The sequence below is a fragment of the Ahaetulla prasina genome, chromosome 1, assembly GCF_028640845.1.
Source record: "Ahaetulla prasina isolate Xishuangbanna chromosome 1, ASM2864084v1, whole genome shotgun sequence".
Classification (NCBI taxonomy): Eukaryota; Metazoa; Chordata; class Lepidosauria; order Squamata; family Colubridae; genus Ahaetulla; species Ahaetulla prasina.
The window spans coordinates 320,378,974-320,398,070 of record NC_080539.1 but is presented as its reverse complement, the minus strand read 5'-3'; the positions used below and the strand labels follow the sequence as shown (position 1 = coordinate 320,398,070).

The 19,097-nt window shown below is 41.4% G+C and overlaps 1 protein-coding gene across 1 annotated transcript in view; it reads left to right on the top strand.

The window, feature by feature from the left end:
- LTBP2 (latent transforming growth factor beta binding protein 2) overlaps nt 1–19,097 on the top strand; it is a 132,586-nt gene that overhangs the window by 9,860 nt on the left and 103,629 nt on the right. The window contains exon 2 of the mRNA XM_058162351.1: nt 515–585. Within this exon, the coding sequence (XP_058018334.1) occupies nt 515–585 (71 nt within the window). The remainder of the gene's footprint in view (nt 1–514; nt 586–19,097) is intronic.

Sequence of the window (19,097 nt, the reverse complement as noted above, 5' to 3'; positions counted from 1 at the left end):
TTGAAGGTAATGATATATTCAATTTAGAGTTTGCCTTTCCTTTGGAAGGCCAACATGGTGTTCTCTCCATTTAGGGAAATAGGAAACTATCATTACCTTATTCTTTTAATAAAACACACAGGAAGTTGTTGTGCTATAATAGAGGGCATGTACCTTTATTAACATATTCATTTGAATCAAAATTTCTGGCCAAATAATGTTTTCAGCAGATTGGTAGAGAGCACCTTTGGGAAATTAATTTGTGTGATGTACTAATTGTGCAAATGCCAATTCGAATTTATAATAGAATTCCAAATTACAATTTGATTCAGAAAATCAGATCCATTTGGATTAAGAAATTCTCTATATAGGCACAAATTGCTGGAATAATCCAAATTAGTCCAAAGGATCCTGCATTCAAATTGATTCCCTGATTCAATGCAGAAAGTAGTTTTCAAAAATAGTCATAGCTGAATGGTTTGGTTTGATTTCAGGAAGTTTCAGGTTATTAATCTTGTCATTTGTAACTGTTTAGACCAAATGTCTGCGGGGGACAATGCTGCTCAGGGTGGACAACAGCTCCTAGAACAAATCGATGTATTAAACGTGAGTATAAAATCATTGCAACTGCTATTATCACAATTGCATATGGAATTTTACCTACTGCATAATATATACAAGGTGTAAAACAAAAATCCCAGTTTCAAGGGATTGGAGGTCTATATTGATAATAGTGAATGGACAGACAAAAGATGGAATGGAAGAAAGATGGCAAGTTTTTGCAAGCCAAATGTATTAGGAGTTTCCATGCTAATGCAGATAGAATTTGTCATAGAATGGTTTCTATCATATCTGCTTTAGCATTGTTTGTGTTTGAAATATTTGGAAAGTCTATCCAAATATTAGTTAGCAATAAAGTTTTGTTTCATTTTGTGGACCTGATGGACCTGAGTTTCTTGTAACCATGATGTTGTTTTTAAAATTTTACACAGATTAGACATTCCAGATTAGCTTTGGCTGTGTTATAATTATGGTTATGAGGTACAAAACATTTTGTGATGTCACTGCAGCATTCCTAGGAATTTTAGTGGCTGTACCTGGTGGAGATTACTTACTACTACCTTATCAGTGAACTGTCCTGACTAGATCAGTTCACACCTAATATAAAATTCACATTCAAGAACCAAAAGTAAGATAATGAGTGTAACCATGCTAAGCGTGATTCTCAGGCAGGAATTAGTACAAAATGGAATTTAGTGATGATACTTCTTGGCTATGTTGGCACAAAGTACTTAAACAGGTCAGTTAAAAATCTAGCAGCAGCATTGCAGAGCAAAGTTTGATTTTTACCTTAATTTTTTTTTGCTGTATAAATCTAATCCTTTTTGATCAGTTAAATTCTGTTACATTGTATGAACACAAATACCTTTCTAAAAATTAAGTACAGCTGGTCCTCAAGTTAGGACCATAATGGGGTCTGCCCATAATTTATTTATTTATTTATTTATTGTTTATATTTATATACCGCCCTATCTCCCAAAGGACTCAGGGCGGTTTACAGGCATTTAAAAGCAAGAAATACAATAAATACAATTCTAAAAACAATTAAAAAACTTATTCAAAAGCCTTAATTAAAAATATAAAAATTAAAACCCAAGATAAAACCCATAAACTAAAATCTAACTCAGTCCTGCGCAATTAAATAGATATGTTTTAAGCTCGCGGCGGAAGGTCCGAAGGTCCGGAAGCTGACGAAGTCCTGGGGGCAGTTCATTCCAGAGGGTGGGAGGGTGGGAGCCCCCACAGAGAAGGCCCTTCCCCTGGGCGTCGCCAGACGACATTGCCTCGCTGACGGCACCCTGAGGAGTCCCTCTCTGTGAGAGCGCACGGGTCGGTGAGAGGTATTCGGTAGCAGCAGGTGGTTGTATAATGGTTGTATAACGGTCATAAAACTGTTTATGGTGTTTTTACTGTGGTCATTAAGCAAACCAGTAGTTCACTATGGGTATGATTTTTCTGAAAATTGGAAGTGCTGGTTTTCAGCAGTCATCATAAGATGTGGTCACGTGACTGTAGAATGCTGCAGAGGGCTGTAAATGCAGATGTGCTGCTGAATGCCTAAAGTATGGTCATGTCAGTATTTTGGATCCAGGTCATAAACTTCCTTTTTCAGGTAGGTCATAACTTCAAATAGCACTAAGCAACCAGTCACTAAGCAACCAGGAGACTGGAAGCTAAAACATACAAAGAATGGTTGCTGGAATTGGGTATGTCTAGTTTAATGAAAAGAAGGACTAGGGGTGATGTGATAGCAGTGTTCCAGTATCTCAGGTTTGTCACAAAGAAGGGGGAGTCAAACTATTTTCCAAAGCACCTGAAGGCAGGACAAGAAGCAATGGAGAGAAGCAACCTAGAACTAAGGAGAAATTTTCCAACAGTTAGAACAAATAATTAGTGCAATGACTTGCTCCCAGAAGTTGTGGATGCTCCAGCACTGGAAGTTTTCAAGACAAAATAGGACAATCATTTGTCTGAAATTGCATAGGGTTTCCTGCCTGAGCAGGGGCTATAGGGGTAGAAGATATTAAAGATCCCTTCCAACTCTGTTATTCAGTAGTAAGTTAAGGATTACCAGTATGTGACTACTGCTGCTGTCTAGCTTTTTGTAGTTTTCTGCTTACAGGAATTTCAAATCACAGAGACTGCCAATGGGAAGTCAACCCTCAACCCTAGTGAAATAACCGAAGTCTCCAGAGATGGACCTGAATTCAAAAACAGTGATGGCTCAGTGGCGCCAAAATTCTGTAGAGTCATCTGCATAAGTGAGACCAGCAAACGAAATTTCATTCATATTATAAACACAATTGCCAGAACCAACCTCAGCCTCAACAAACTTAGAGCAAGACCTGACCTATCATTTCTGCAACGAATTTGATCCCGTGAACTTCGCACAGACTCAAACAATGGCAAGAAGAAGGTGAAACCAACCTTTACATTGACTACCATGCTGACTGCATAAAAAGAAAAACCTATAATCAAATAGCAATCACCCAACCCCACTTCAATCAAAGCATTCAACCATCAGTCAATCAAAGCATCCATCCATCCGTCTCACTAAACTTCAAAACATCTGTCGTATAGAACCCTCAACCAACCAACGTTCAACCAACAACCTCCAACCATCCATCTTACAAAACCACCAACCATACACTGTTCAACCAACCTTCGTTAAACCAACCGTGATTCAACCAACCAACCTCCAACCACCCGTACAAAACCTCCAACTATCCAATGTTCAACCATCCATTGTTCAACCAACCATTGCTCAACCAACCATCCTCCAACCACCCATCGTAGAGATCCTCCAACCATTCAATGATCAACCATCCATTGTTCAACCAACTGTTGAACAACCATCCAACCTCCAACCACCCGTCGTACATAACCCCCAACCAACTATCATCCAAAACTAGGTATGCACGCCCCTTCTTCTACACCAAACACTACAGATCTTAAATGCAAATTGATAAATGCAAGAAGCATTATAAACAAATTGTCTGAATTTATCCTCTTGTTAAACAATGGTACATTTGATATTATATTTGTTTGCGAAACATGGCTGAACTCATCCCTCCCTGACTCCATTATTACAAACAAAGAGTATCATGTTTTTTGATCAGATCGTGAAACCCGCAGAGGAGGTGGAGTGGCTATCTTTTACAAAAAGTCACTGAATCTAAAAAATATTCAAGTTGCACATAAACTTTCTCTTCCTGAAACTATTGTATGCGACCTATCCCTTAATATCACACTTCGATTCTTACTATGCTACAGAGCCCCTGACTACAACATCATTCATGCAAACATGTTAACCACACTGCAAACATGGGCTACCTCTTGCCCACATCCTTTCATCTTCCTGGGTGACCTTAATCTACCTTTTATTAACTGGATAACAAATGAATATACAACTGAACCCATCCACACTACACTTTACAACGCTGTTACAAACCTAGGTCTTGAACAGCTAGTAACTAACAATAAAAGACTCAACAACTGCCTAGACCTCATCTTCTGCAACAAAACAAGCTCAATGTCAAGGTTCCAGAAAAACCTCTTCTGCATAAAAAAAACTCAGAAGCCATTGTTTTCCAGAGTTCTTTACTAGCATGAGGAAACTGGCACACGATGAGTGAAATTCCAAAACTGAATTTCCGGATTCCTTTCCCCAGTTATACAAACCCCAAGAGTCCCACCCCGCTGACCCCTTTGATGGTCACATGGTCCCACGTTCTCCCAGTTCATTCGAATATCTTCTTGCCACTCTTCCTGCAGATGTGAACACCATCCGACCTTGACCGCTTGAAGAATGTTACCATACCCCTCAGCCCCCCTTCCTCCCCTCAGGGGAAAAATGTGGCAGTGTCTGGAACCCTAAAGTCTAATATGGTTTCCAGGCCTGACACTCAATTTATGGACTACAAATAAAAGAACCCATTTCCAACAGCGACCACTGCATGATAGACTTTTGTCTCAATATACGCCCTTACATAAATCGTCATAATAATAGTATTCTAAACTACAATTTCAAAAAAAGCCAACTATGACTTTAAAAACAACAACTTCTCATCTCTTGACTGGCAAAATCTGTTCTCAACCTGCATCACTGCTGAAGACCACTATAGAATTTTCCTACTTGAAGTCAATAGAGTCATTAAACTTTACATACCACAAACCACCACCAGAATAAAAAAAAACAAATTACCCATATAAAAAAAAAAGCTTCACTCCAAAAAAAAAAAAATCCCTCTGGAGAAGAAACAAAAAGGGCTATGTAGCAAATTTCAAAAACTGCTACAGAAATATATGCAACCAAATAAAAACTGAATGCACAAATTACCACACCAAGCAAGAAGAAGACCTTCTGCGCACAAATTCCAATCGTGCTTTTTATAATTTTGTGAACAACAAACTTAAAGACTCGAGATCCATCCCACCACTAAAAGAATCTAACGGCAAAGAATATAATGATGAAACAATTAAAGCAAACCTCTTTAACACATTCTTTGGCTCAGTCTTTGTTAACAGTAATGGCTCATACCCGACATTCCCCAATCGTACCAACAATGAGTACAATGACCTAACATGTATAGACTTCACAGAAGATAATGTTGAAAAAGCTCTTCGCAAACTGAAACCATCCCTATCTATTGGACCTGATGGACTATGTGCATACTTCTTAAAAAAACTTTCCACTAATATAGCAGAACCTCTAAGCATAATCTTTGAAAAAGCTTTCACGACCAGTTCCCTTCCCAAACTTTGGTCACTAGCCACAGTCATCCCTGTCCTCAAAAAAGGAGACCCCAGCCTAGTTGAAAATTACAGACCAATCTCTCTATGCTGCGTCACCTGCAAAGTAATGGAATCTATCATCAACCAATCCATTACCCTCCAGCTAGAAACAACCAACCTACTCTCTAATAAACAATTTGGTTTCAGAAAAAATCTATCCTGTAACTTACAACTTCTTCACTGCAAAAACATATGGACTACAAATCTTGATTAGGGCAAAGCAATAGATGCAATTAACATAGACTTCTGTAAAGCTTTTAACTCAGCAGTACATGATAAACTTCTCCTAAAACTAAAATCTTAAGGCATTTCAGGACCCCTCCACAATTGGATAACAGCTTTCCTATCAAACAGACAAGTGGTCAAAATTGGCAATGCTCTATCAAATCCTGTTCCTGTCAAAAGTAACGTTCCCCAAGGCAGCGTTCTTGGACCAACACTCTTCATATTATACATTAATGATCTCTGTGACCATGTCACAAGTAATTGTGTTCTCTTTGCTGACGATGTCAAACTATTTAACACCACCAACAATGCAACTACACTTCAAACCTTGACTTTAGCAACTCCAAATCTCAACCAGGAAATGCTCAGTCTTACATATTGGAAAAAAGAACCTAAACACTAAGTACAAGCTTGATGGACACTACCTTACAGATGACCCCCACCCTGTTAAAGACCTTGGAGTTTTCATATCAAATGACCTAAGTGCCAAAGCCCACTGCAACTTCATAGCAAAAAAGGCTCTAAGAGTTGTAAACCTAATCTTGCATAGCTTCTTCTCCAAAAACATTACACTACTAACTAGAGCATATAAAACATTTGCTAGACCTATTCTTGAATACAGCTCGATTGTCTGGAACCCATACCACATTTCTGACATCAATACAATTGAATGTGTCCAGAAATATTTTACAAGAAGAGTTCTCCACTCCTCTGAATACAACAAAATACCTTATGCCACCAGACTTGAAATCCTGGGTTTAGAAAATTTAGAACTATGTCACCTTCGACATGACCTGAGTTTAATTCATAGAATCATCTATTACAATGTTCTTCCTGTCGAAGACTACTTCAGCTTCAATTGCAACAATACACAAGCACACAACAGATTTAAGTTTAATGTTAACCGCTCCAGTCTTGATTGCAGAAGATATGACTTCAGTAACAGAGTTGTTAATACTTGGAATAAACTACCTGACTCTGTGGTCTCTTCCCAAAATCCCCAAAGCTTCCAGCAAAAACTGTCTATTATTGACCTCACCCCATTTCTAAGAGGTCTGTAAGGGGCGTGCATAAGAGCACAAGCGTGCCTACCGTTCCTGTCCTATTGTTTCCTTTTGTTATATCCAGTTAATATAGTTATTACATACTCATACTTATATGTATGCTTATATACTGTATAATTATTTCATGCTTATGCATGTGTGACAAAATAAAAATAATAATATAGTTTATGTGAAGGAGGATGCAGTCATATCAACAGTTTTTCAATAAAGGTATGATTCTAATTAGCTCCATAACAAGTGCACAATTAACAATTATCACATTAAAATCAGTGAAAATAGTGAAGCAGCAATATGATAAGCCATTTTTCATGACTCAGACCACAGGGGATAAAATAAAACTATTTTTTTACTTGTCAGGCAATTACTTTCCAAGGATTGAACTCTTAAAGAGGTTCAGTCTAGAGGGCTTACTCTAAAGCTGAATGGTGCTAAATATCCACTTTGTAGCTTCCATTAGACGCTCCCTATGGAATCTTTTTCCACCTCTTAGGTTATTACTTCACCTATTCCTTTTTAAGCTTTAAACATGGGATCTTGTAAACTAGAACCTCCTGCTAGGCCATTTACTCCTGCTATATTAATCAGGAAGGGGAAAGTATGGTGTGATTTACAAGGAAATAGGCCCATAAGGAGATGCAGATGAAATCATTAACCATATGGAGTAGAATTGGGGATGCAGTTAATTACACTGCAAATCAGAGCAACTTGTCCATTATTAGTTCATTGTTCTAATCTCTGCATCCAGTCATGTTTTTAACTTCCCACACTCAGCAGTCCTCTAAGTCACAGTGGAACAGTAAAGAAGCACTTGATTTCTCTAGTGTTTCTAGCCAGCACTCTCTGCTTGCAAAGGCCATAGTTCTCAGCAGTGTAATAAGCCAGAACAACTACGATCTCCAGTCCAGGCTGAGACTTCTGAAGTTTTTGTATTACTTTTTCTTTCAGCTCAGCGAAAGAAATAACAGTTAACTACCTGTAAATATAGATTTATATAGATTATATAAATATAGATTTATATAGGGTTTTCAAGTAGGAAAGGCTTTCATGACTACAGATGTTTCAAAGGCTTTCATGACTACAGATGTTAAAGCAACTGGTCTGTAGTCATTCAGTTCCTTGATAGTGGGCTTCTTCGGCACTGGGATGATGGTAGAGCGTTTGAAGCAAGAAGGAACATAGCATATCTCTATGTGGATCAGGATGCTGATCATATTTATGATCATATTTATCATATTTATAAATATTATCATATTTATCAGGATGCTCCAATCATACTGCTTTGTTGAGGAGGAATGAGGGGGAAAATACATGAAATGCTAGTTCTTTCCTGTCTCCAATTTTGAGTTTCCATGCTTGAGACATGGATTACTTATGTTTGAGTTCATGAACAACCAATGTGTTGAGACCAAACAATTGCATCATGAAGGCATATTTTTGCATTTGATATATAAATTCAGTGGTGGGATTCAGCCAGTTTGCACCACTTTGAGAGAACTGGTTGTTAACTTTCTGAGCAGTTTGGCAAACTGGTTGTTGGAAGAAATTATTAGGTCAGAGAACCAGTTGTTAAATTACTTAAACCCCACCACTTATAAATTCTATTGTTATTGCTGATCTTGAGTTGATAAGAAATACAGGTAAAACCTTGTGAACAAAATACACCTAACACTGATAAAGTGTCTTACCAGTTTTCATGCCGGTGAATAAATACATGTCTAAGCAACTCTAATGATATTATAGATGTTACTGTGATTGTTCAAATTTGGGGGATGGATGGGAAGAAACTAATATTCATTCATTTTAGTTGTATTATTTGGGATCCTCAGGTATGTCTAATGAGTTGTAGTTGTCTGTAGATTTGGCTATCTATGTTTATTATAAAATATGCCAAGTCATAGTCACTATATTTGTTCATACCTCTCTATATGTCAGACCAAACTAAAAAACCAGGTCTTGCAGACCCGTATACTTTTATTATGTTATTAATGTAACAAAATCTTGCAAGTCTAAATGTGCTCTCCCATCCCACTTTATCTTCATGAGAACTTGGTGTGGTCTTATCTGAGTTGTTTTTTAGATTGCAGTTCTGCTCTGGACTTGAGTTCCTTCATCTGATCATTGTTTTGGTAGCAGTTCTTCCTTCTGTTCCTGAAGGATATTCCCTCTTTCCATTATTCTCCCCTTGCAGACCATATTGATTCCATCTATCCATAACTTATTCAGACAATTATGTGTACATCAGCTTTTGTTCTTTAAACATTTCTACTTCACTTAAGAATCTCACAAGTCCATCTAATCACTCTTTCAGTTATACTCTTTGATATATCACTATCATGCATGTCTCTACATTGTTCTTTTGACTTCATGAAAAATTAATCCCATTTGTTCAGTCCACTGTTAATATTTTTATTTGACCAAATTAAAATTAATACTGTAAACAGTGTAACAAGCTTTTAAAGTTCTACAAAAATTCTAAATAAGCAACATGTTCAACAAAGCATTAAAATGACAGAGAAACTTTTAATATCAAAGCCTGAGGTAACGATTTTCATCATGATCTTAAAATGAGAAGTGGGACAAAGTTGCAGGTATGTTCTGAATAATTGAAAAGCTTGCCTGCTATTTTCAGAATTTGAGTTGGCTTAATAAAGGTGTTGCTGTAATATAGACTTTGAAATATTATTTATTCCACATATATAGTACAAATGACAATTTGTTTTTACTAAATTTATAAAGTTGCATAAATAAATATTCCTTAAAGACTCTAACTGCTTCCCAAGACACCTCAAATATAAACTCTTTGAAGTATTACAGCAGGTGCCAAGCTCTCTAGCTCAAACTTAGCAGAAATATGGCTAGATGAGAATTTGGATTGTATACTAAGATGAAAAAGTTGATTCTCTTTTGTCAATACAGTGTAGAGTGATTTTTCCTTATAACTGTAGTAATTAATTATGGGACTTCATTTCTCTGCCTTTTCCATGGTTTAATGGAAACATTGCTTTGTAATTTTCCAATGTGGACCTAAAGGAAGAAGAAAGTACAGGAACTTAAATTATAAAGGGGCCTATTTGACTTTTGTCTATATTTAACTATTCAATGAACTAGAGTGAGGGTTACTGTGCTTGCTGCTTGAAGTAATAAGAGCTTACAGTTAACTATATTCTTTTTCTTTTATTCTCTGATTTCATCATTCTTTCTCCTTTTGTCTTTTCATAATCTTTTTTGAACTGTGTTTCTTCCTAGCTCTTGCTTCTCAAAATCTTGGCTGGTTAAAGTCTTCCACTTGTTCCAATCCTGCTGTTAACCTGGATGTGCCAATGCTTATGCCAGAGAATTGTCAATTCCACCTTTTACAAGTAGGAGTGCAAGAATTAACAACGTATCCAGGGAAAGGTGGGAGAATGGGCTCTTATCCTTCCTGGCAAGGCTGCTCCTGAATGTTATTTTCAGGAGATTAGGAAACAAGTTATAGGCAGTACAGGGGATTGGGGGAACTATAGTCAGATTAGAAATTGTTATTGGTTGATCCTTTATAATTAGCAATTAAGGCTTGAGATTTCCCACCAGGACAGTGCCTGGCATACTGCTTAAGGAACAGAGAGAATATTGTAATTTTATGGAAACTGAGTAAACTTCTATTTTTCAAATGTATAGGAATTGAAGTGAAATTTGTGGCATGGTTCTTTGAACAAATAGTGTATACAGAAATATACATTGGGGGAAATAAATGTACAAAATATACTACGGCATATGCGGGAAAGGTGTTTGTGCAAAATATCTATAGAATTATAATGGTTTGTATATAAATTTTCACTTGACCTTCAGAAAAGCAAATGCTTCAACTAATGTGAAAATGAAATGGAAATGGAAAATGAGAGACACTAACATTGCCTCACTAATGACTTACAGCAGTGGGTAATGAAACCAGAAAATTATTTGAAAGCCTCATTCCCAAATAATCCTTGTTGATACAAACTAAATACGTGATGCATTTACAGCATTGCCAAATATGTCTTCCTGTATAATATTTGTCTAGCACAAACAGCTTACCTGTTAAATAATCAAACTCCCTGGGGTCCCTCTGTTTCAGTAATTCTTGAGAGAAAAGGATAGCAGTGAGTGCAATTGTCCATGTGAATATGCTGTGCTAATGGTTCTGGCAGGAGCTGATAAAAGCAGCAGTTGATGTCTTCTGATGGGATCAGACTAAAGAGTCCCTGAAGAGAGTTGATGTCCAGAATCTTTTTTACATAGGACTTTTGGAATGGGAGTGAGACAGTCATGTGTTAAACTGGGATCTCTCCTTTCCTTCAAGTACCAAGGGAAAAGTGAATGAAGCCTATGAGTTCTGGAAATGGGGAAAAAGGGACAGTCAGCTCTTTCTAAATTTCTGTGGGTCCCCCAGGAATTCTACTGAGGGATAGAAATCTGTTGGGACTTTTTGCCATATAAGCTCTATATCTTATACTCAGTACTTCTAGCCAATGGTGGGATTCAAATAATTTAACAACTGGTTCTCTGCCCTAATAATTTCTTCCAACAACCAGTTCACCAATCTGTTCAGAAAATTAACAACCGGTTCTCCCAGTGTGGTGCAAACTGGCTGAATCCAACCACTGCCTCTATCCCTCTATGTAAACTATGTCAGGGATGATCATTAATGTACGGTGGTCTTATTATGGCTAAATCCTTGGAGATCTTGAGTGCTTGAGTAGAAAGGTGGGCAATGAATTGAACCAACAAAATGACGGTATATTAAACCAATTGGGAAGCTCCATTGCAAGATTCATATTATTTCAATGGGTTGAGAAAAATCACCATTAAAAGATATATTAAGTTCAGTCAAGGACTCCCAGGACTTACAGTTGACTTCTTGGGGTTGTTGTTGTTGTTGTTTATTTTGGCCTAGGAAAATAGAAAATGAGATTTTTCCAGCTATTTTTTCTCAATGTTATAACTGTGTTGCTGTGATTCATCCTCTTGGTAAGAAGTTAAAAGATTGTTAGCAGTTCTTCCTGATTTTGGCTTACTTGGTTGCTGGCAGTAACTACTGTTTGGAAACTTTGTAGTTTTGTGTCCAGAACCACATGAATGAGCCATGAATACTTAAGGCTGAAACTTTTTCCTCCCACTTCCTACTCCCCCGCATAAAACAGAGAAATTGCTTAAATTAAGGGGGAGGGAAGAGAAATAAAACCTCAACCAATCTCTGTAGGCAAACTCTCCTATGCCTGACCTGTTTTTTTCTCCCTTCCCCTCACAGAGCAGAGATATTGGAGGGGAAAGAATTAAAAGACACCAAGTAGGCACGCAATGGGACATAACCAAGCTGTTTTGTAATGCATTTTGGGCTGCTGGTGCCCCCAAATTCCTTTTGATGTCTATTCCCCATTGTATGCCATTTTATGGCTGTTTACTCTCTTGTAATCCCTTCCTTTTCAATACAAATAAATACAAACATTAATTCTCTTCTTGCTAATTATTCCAGTACCCTGGTGAGCCTTCCAACCTGTAGAGGAGTGGTTAAGAGGCAAAGGCAAACGAAAGCATGAAACTGATTAGTTCTGTCAGTTATAGGCAGGAACACCAGCAGGTGCTCAATATATAGAGCCATAATGGCACAGTGGTTAAAATGCAATATTTATTTATTTATATTTATATTTTATTTATTTATATTTATATACCGCCCTATCTCCCTAAGGACTCAGGGCGGTTCACAGGCAGTTAAAACACATATAAATACAGATTAAAAACAACAATTAAAAAACTTATTCTATAGCCTAATTTTTAAAACAATATAAATAATAAAAACCCCTTAAAACCAATTTTTTAAAATCTAATCCAGTCCAATCCAATCCATCCATCCAGATGAATAGGTGTGTTTTAAGCTCGCGACGAAAGGTTCGGAGGTCCGGAAGTTGACGAAGTCCTGGAGGGAGTTCGTTCCAGAGGGTGGGAGCCCCCACAGAGAAGGCCCTTCCCCTGGGTGTCGCCAGACGGCACCGCCTAACTGATGGCACCCTGAGGAGTCCCTCCCTGTGAGAGCGCACGGGTCGGTGAGAAGCATTCGGTAGCAGTAGGCGGTCCCGTAAATAGCCCGGCCCTATGCCATGGAGCGCTTTAAAGATTGTCACCAGCACCTTGAAGCGCACCCGGAAGGCCACAGGTAGCCAGTGCAGTCTGCGCAGGATAGGTGTCACACGGGAGCCACGAGGGCTCCTCTATCACCAGCAGCCGCATTCTGGACTAACTGAAGCCTCCGGATGCCCCTCAAGGAGCCCCATGTAGAGAGCATTGCAGTAATCCAGGCGAGGCGTCACGAGGGCGTGAGTGACCGTGCATAAGGCACCCCAGCCTAGAAAGGGGCGCAACTGGGACACCAGGCGAACCTGGTGGAAAGCTCTCCTGGAGACGGCCGTCAAATGGTCTTCAAAAGACAGCCGTTCATCCAGGAGAACGCCCAAGTTGCGCACCCTCTCCATCGGGGCCAGTGACTCGCCCCCAACAGTCAGCTGAGGACTCAGCTGACTGTACCGGGATGCCGGCATCCACAGCCACTCTGTCTTGGAGGGATTGAGCTTGAGCCTGTTTCTCCCCATCCAGGCCCGGACGGCTTCCACACACCGGGACAGCACTTGATAGCTTCATTGGGGTGGCCGGTGTGGAAAATACAGCTGGGTGTCATCAGCGTACAGCTGGTACCTCACACGAAGCCACTGATGATCTCACCCAGCGGCTTCATATAGATGTTGAACAGAAGGCGAGAGGATCGGCCCTGCGGCACCCACAAGTGAGGCGCCTCGGGCCGACCTCTGCCCCCTGTCAACACCGTCTGCGACCAGTCGGAGAGATAGGAGGAGAACCACCGATAAACGGTGCCTCCCACTCCCAATCCCCCCAACCGGCGCAGCAGGATGGTCGATGGTATCGAAAGCCACTGAGAGGTCTAATAGGACCAGGACAGAGGAGCAACCCCTATCCCTGGCCCTCCAGAGATCATCCTGCGACCAAAGCCGTCTCCGTGCTGTAACCGGGCGGAAACCGGACTGGAGCAGGTCTAGATAGACAGTTTCATCCAGGTGTAGAAACTGATATGCCACCATACTCTCAACAACCTTCGCCGCGGCGGGTTGGAGACCGACGATAATTACCTAAAACAGCGGGTCAGGAGGCTTCTTGAGGAGGGCCTCACCACCGCCTCTTTCAAGGCGGCGGAAGACTCCCTCCAACAAGGAGGCACTCGTGTCGCCTGGAGCCAGCCTCGTGTCACCTCCTGGTGGCCAGCACCAGCCAGGAGGGCACGGGTCCAATAAACACGTGGTGGCATTCAGCCTACCCAACAACCTGTCCATGTCCTCGGAGCCACAGGGTCAAACTCATCCCAGAAAATATCACCAAGACCACCCTCAGGCGCCTCATCTGAATCACCGCAAGTTTGGTCTAAACCGTCTCGAAGCTGAGCGATTTTATCGTATAGATAACGTTAAACTCCTCAGCACGTCCTGCAGCGGGTCATCCCGCTCCCCTGGTGAAGGAGGGCGGGTCACCCAAACAGGGCGGCTGGGCGGTTATCTGCCGGCGCAATGAGGGAGGCGTAGCGCCTCGCTTCCCTCAGTGCCACTAGGTAGGTCCTAGTATAGGACCTAACTAGTGTCCGATCAGCCTCTAAACGGCTAGACCTCCAGGAGCTCTCTAGGCGTCTTCTCCGGCATTTCATCCCCCTCAGCTCCTCGGAGAACCAAGGGACGTCACGAGAGAACCTATTGCAGACTAATTCTGCGGACTGCTGGCTGCCAGCAGTTCAGCAATTTGATTCTCAGTGGCTTGAGGTTGACTCAGCCTTCCATCCTTCTGAGGCTGGTAAAATGAGGATCCAGATTGTTGGGGGCAATAGGCTGACTCTGTAAACCACTTAGAGAGGACTGTAAAGCACTGTGAAGTAGTATATAAGTCTAAGTGCTATTGCTATTGCTCTGCCCACTTGGGAGTATTCCAAAGGGAGGGGGAGGGGGGAAAGGAAAGCACAGTAATGGTCATATGATTTCTCACTTAACAACTGCTTCAAATTACAACAGAGCTGCCAGAGGATAATTTATTTATTTATTTATTTATTTATTTATTTATTCTTCGTATTTTTATACCGCCCTATCTCCCTAGGGACTCAGGGCGGTTTACAGGCAGATAAAAATACATATAAATACAAAATAAAACATCAAATTAAAAAACTTATTCTAAATAGCCGAATAATTAAAAATAACAGTATACATAATAAAACCCATTAAAACCAGTTTAAATTTAAAATCTAAAATCTAGTCCAGTCCTGCTCAGATGAATAGATGAGTTTTAAGCTCGCGGCGAAAGGTTCGGAGGTCCGGAAGTTGACGAAGTCCTGGGGGAAGCTCGTTCCAGGGGGTGGGAGCCCCCACAGAGAAGGCCCTGTGCGAGACGTCACGAGAGTGTGAGTGACCGTGCATAGGGCATCCCGGTCTAGAAAGGGGCGCAACTGGCGAACCAGGCGAACCTGGTAAAAAGCTCTCCTGGAGACGGCCGTCAAATGATCTTCAAATGACAGCTGTCCATCCAGGAGGACGCCCAAGTTGCGCACCCTCTCCATCGGGGCCAATGACTTGCCTCCAACAGTCAGCCGCGGACGTAGCTGACTGTACCGGGATGCCGGCATCCACAGCCATTCTGTCTTGGAGGGATTGAGCTTGAGCCTGTTTCTCCCCATCCAGACCCGTACGGCCTCCAGACACCGGGACAGCACTTCGATAGCTTCGTTGGGGTGGCCCGTTGTGGAAAAGTACAACTGAGTATCATCAGCGTACAGCTGGTACCTCACACCGAAGCCACTGATGATCTCACCCAATGGCTTCATATAGATGTTGAACAGAAGGGGCGAGAGAATCGACCCCTGCGGCACCCCACAAGTGAGGCACCTCGGGGCCGACCTCTGCCCCCCTGTCAACACTGTCTGCGACCGATCGGAGAGATAGGAGGAGAACCACCGATAAACAGTGCCTCCCACTCCCAATCCCTCCAACCGGTGCAGCAGGATAATTGAAGATTACCTACCTGGGGAAAATGAACCCAGCTCCTTATCATCAATAAGAAAGAAGATTCAGGGCTTGGTGTACAGTTCTTATGAAATAATTTCAGAAAATAGTTCCTAGCTGATTAGCTGATCCCTGTCGCAGTTAGTTCTCTCAGCACATGACTTCAGGGAATAGATTTATAAAACAGATGATAAAAAAAGAATAGAAGATAGAAGTAGCTAAGATATAGTGACCAGACGTCCCGCTTTTGGTGGGACAGTCCCATTTTTAAAAAATTTGTCCCGCGTCCCACGGCGTTCTGAAAAAGTCCCGATTGAGACTTCCTGCGGAGACGCCGAAGAGGTGAGGGTGCATTAGCAGAGCCGAATCTCCCCCCACCCAGGAGAGCGAGAGCGAGAGCAAGCAAGGGTCCTTGGCTGACCAGGAGGCAGTTTTCACGCGGTCAATTTGGGCTCCACTTTGCCTCTTCCGACGCTGCCTTGGCAAACCTGGGGCGAGCGGGGAGGCAGAGGAGCCCCCAAGATTCCTTCCAAGGGAGCGGCGAGGAGTTGGAAGAAAGGAGGGGAAGGGTGGGCAGGATGCATGTGAAGACCCCGTCCCCACCAGGGCAGGTGGGGAGCACATCAGGACCGTTTCTCCGGCCGCCCCCCATTCCAGCCACTCCAGCTGAACCCTCTGGAGGGCTCGCCCGGAGGCCGGCTCTGCAAAGCCAACTCTGCCCAGGGAAAAGGCACCTTCCTCGAGGAAGCAGCCGGGAGCCAAGGGAAGAGGGCTTCGAGGGATGGAAGGATGGAGGGAGGAGGGCAACCTGGAGAGTCCCCCTCTTGCAAGAGGAAGGAGCCGGCAGAAGGGAGGCAGCGTCTCACTCTGAGCAAATGGAGAGAGAGATCTTTTTTGGGGGAGGGGGGTTTTGAGGGTGGCCGTGCTTGTCTTACGCCGCCTCTGATCACTGCGCTGTAGAAGGGAAGGGAGGCAAAGCCGCGAAAAGTTTATTAGACTGCAACAACGTCAGCACGTTCTTGGGGTTGGTTTTTTTTTTGAGTCGTCGTCAACTTGTGGAACAAGGAAGCACTTTGCGTTTTGCGGGGCGGGGTGGGGTGGGGCAGGGCGGGGAGAACTGGGCACTGCTGTAAAGGGACCGTCAAGCATAGTTAGGCAGTTCAGATTTAAGGAGAAGTTTCAAGACAGAGATACCTGTAGGCAGGGCCAACTCTTGGGATCACATACATATACCTGTATTTAGTTTTAAGGCTACCAGATGATGGATGATGGATGGATGGATGGATGGATGGATGGGTGGGTGGATGGAAGGAAGGAAGGATTGGTAGACAGACTGACAGACTGACTGACAGACAGATACTGACAGATGATAAGATTGACAGATGACAAATTTGACAGATTAGAGAGAGAGAGAGAGAGAGACAGACAGAAGATGGATGGATGGATGGATGGATAGATGATAGAAATATAGATAGACAGAGGCAGACAAAGAAGATGGATGGATAGATGATAGAAAGAGAGATAGATAGATGATTGTTAGGCAGACATATGATAGATAGAAAGATAGATAAATAGCAAGATAGCAAGATAGCAAGATAGCTAGATAGATAGATAATAGAAAGATAGAAAGATAGAAAGATAGATAGATGATAGATGATAGATAATAGATAGAAAGATAGATAGAAAGATAGATGATAGATAGATAGATGGATGGATAGATAGATAGATGATTGATAGACAGACATTAGATAGATAGATAGACAGACAGACAGACAGACAGACAGACACAGACACAGACAGATAGAAGATGGATGGATGGATGGATGGATGGATGGATGGATACAAATTGAGGCGAGGAGAGGCCAGGCACCCTAACCTTTGACGTGAGTGACATCAAGTTGGCCACACCCACCCAGTCACATGACCACAAGCCACACCCACCAAACAAGCCACACCCACAGAACCGGTAGTAAAAAAATTAGAACCCCCCGCCCCCCCGTCAATGGTGTCCCACTTTACCAATGTTAAAATCTGGTCACTATAAGCTAAGATATAAGTACCAGAAGAAAGCATGGTATGAGCTAGAGTTTCTAAATGGTTGCTTATTTCTGATTTTTCTGAGCACCCCTCTTACCTTCAGCATTCTTCTCCAGCTATTAATCCTCCATCCTATGCGGCACAGCCTTTTTACTGGGGTCTTCTTAAAACCAGGCCCCATTCTCTTGGTGCTTCATAAATTTCCTTTTCCAAATTACACCGCGTGAATACCAAAGCCTCCCAGGCCAGGTGAGGGAGCAGGCTGAGGTCTCCTGGGTCTAGCGGGGAGCAGGCCTGGTGGGGAGCAGGTCAAAACTTCTCAGGCCATGGCAGTTTTACACAACTCTGCAGTATCCCTCAATTCACACATGGCCTGCACTGGGCCTTGAAAAACCTCCTCCACCCCTTTGAGGTAGCTCTACACTCTTTACCCAGGACTCCATCTTCTTATTGACCTGCAGTGTTGCTTAATGATCTCCATTGGGAATGCTGGGATTGCAGTCATTGAACAAAGTGGTCACATGATGTCTTGCTTAACAACTACTTTGCTTAACAGCTGAAATTCTGGTCTTCATTTTTGTTTGAGAATTACCTATACGCCAAATTATTTTTGTTTACCTCAGTATATACAATAATTGTTGGAGTCTTGATTTGTTCTTAGATATTTTTAATAAGTCTGTTAATTCTACTGCAATATTTTTAAATTTTAACTACTGTCTTTTCTTTGTTATTGTTTTACTTTATATTTTATTAATCTATTGCCAAGTCATATATCCTTTTCCTCATCCTATATCTGTGTTTGATTTGTTTTCTAAGCAAAATTATTTATTTTTAAAAATGAAATGCTATTTCAGAACTCACTATACTCCTTGACTTACAAACACAACTGAGCCCAAAATTTCTGTGGCTGAGCAAGACAGTTGTTACAAGTCGAGGACTACCTGTAGTGATAATAATGATTCTTTGCCACTGAAACATCACAAGCAGGAGGAAAAAATGAGGAAACTGCATTCTGAGAGAGTGACTGTGAAATATAATCAAGGACTTGATTTAGAAATTATTTGTTTCAGGAACTTAGAAACTCCAGGTTGTAAAGCACATGATGAAACTATAGGAGGAACTCTGAAAATGCTTTACTAAAGTATACATTGAGGATTCGTAAGCATACTTAAGAGCAAATATGAGGTAATATCTGTTGCTATGTTTGGAAGAACTTCCAAAACCAGACTTTGTTACACTGCAAATGATCAAGAAGCTTTGATCATCTGAAATGGCTGGGTTCTGTGCTAGCGTATATTGTTAATTTGGATATTTCTGTTCTGCTGCTTTATTTGGTCAGTTCCTGCTCTGGATGAGTCAATATTCTATGCCAGAGGTC